Below are 220 nucleotides of genomic sequence, written 5' to 3' on the forward strand. Positions count from 1 at the left end.
AATCAAGGGCGGTGGAACGAGGCCGAAGAGCTGTTTGTGCAAGTGATGGAGACGAGCTCGAGGGTGCTTGGGGCCGAGCATCCTTCCACGCTGACCAGCATGGCCAACTTGGCACATACGTGGAAGTCCCAAAACCGGAACGGAGAGGCCATCTTATTAATGGAAAGGACTCAGGTTGAAATTGATGTGAACTCTGATTTCTATAGACGTCTAGCTAGTT

At 51.4% G+C, this 220-nt stretch overlaps 1 protein-coding gene across 1 annotated transcript in view; it reads left to right on the forward strand.

Moving 5' to 3' along the window:
• The window catches only part of BDZ99DRAFT_448242 (HET-domain-containing protein), a gene marked incomplete at its 3' end in the record, with an annotated part of 2,676 nt that extends 2,490 nt beyond the window's left edge, over positions 1 to 186 (forward strand). The window contains exon 3 of the mRNA XM_033718053.1: positions 1 to 186. This exon is cut by the window's left edge and continues 387 nt beyond it. Within this exon, the coding sequence (XP_033573700.1) occupies positions 1 to 186 (186 nt within the window).
• Positions 187 to 220: the final 34 nt, after the last annotated feature.

The sequence above is a fragment of the Mytilinidion resinicola genome (genome assembly GCF_010093595.1).
Source record: "Mytilinidion resinicola strain CBS 304.34 unplaced genomic scaffold BDZ99scaffold_15, whole genome shotgun sequence".
Classification (NCBI taxonomy): Eukaryota; Fungi; Ascomycota; class Dothideomycetes; order Mytilinidiales; family Mytilinidiaceae; genus Mytilinidion; species Mytilinidion resinicola.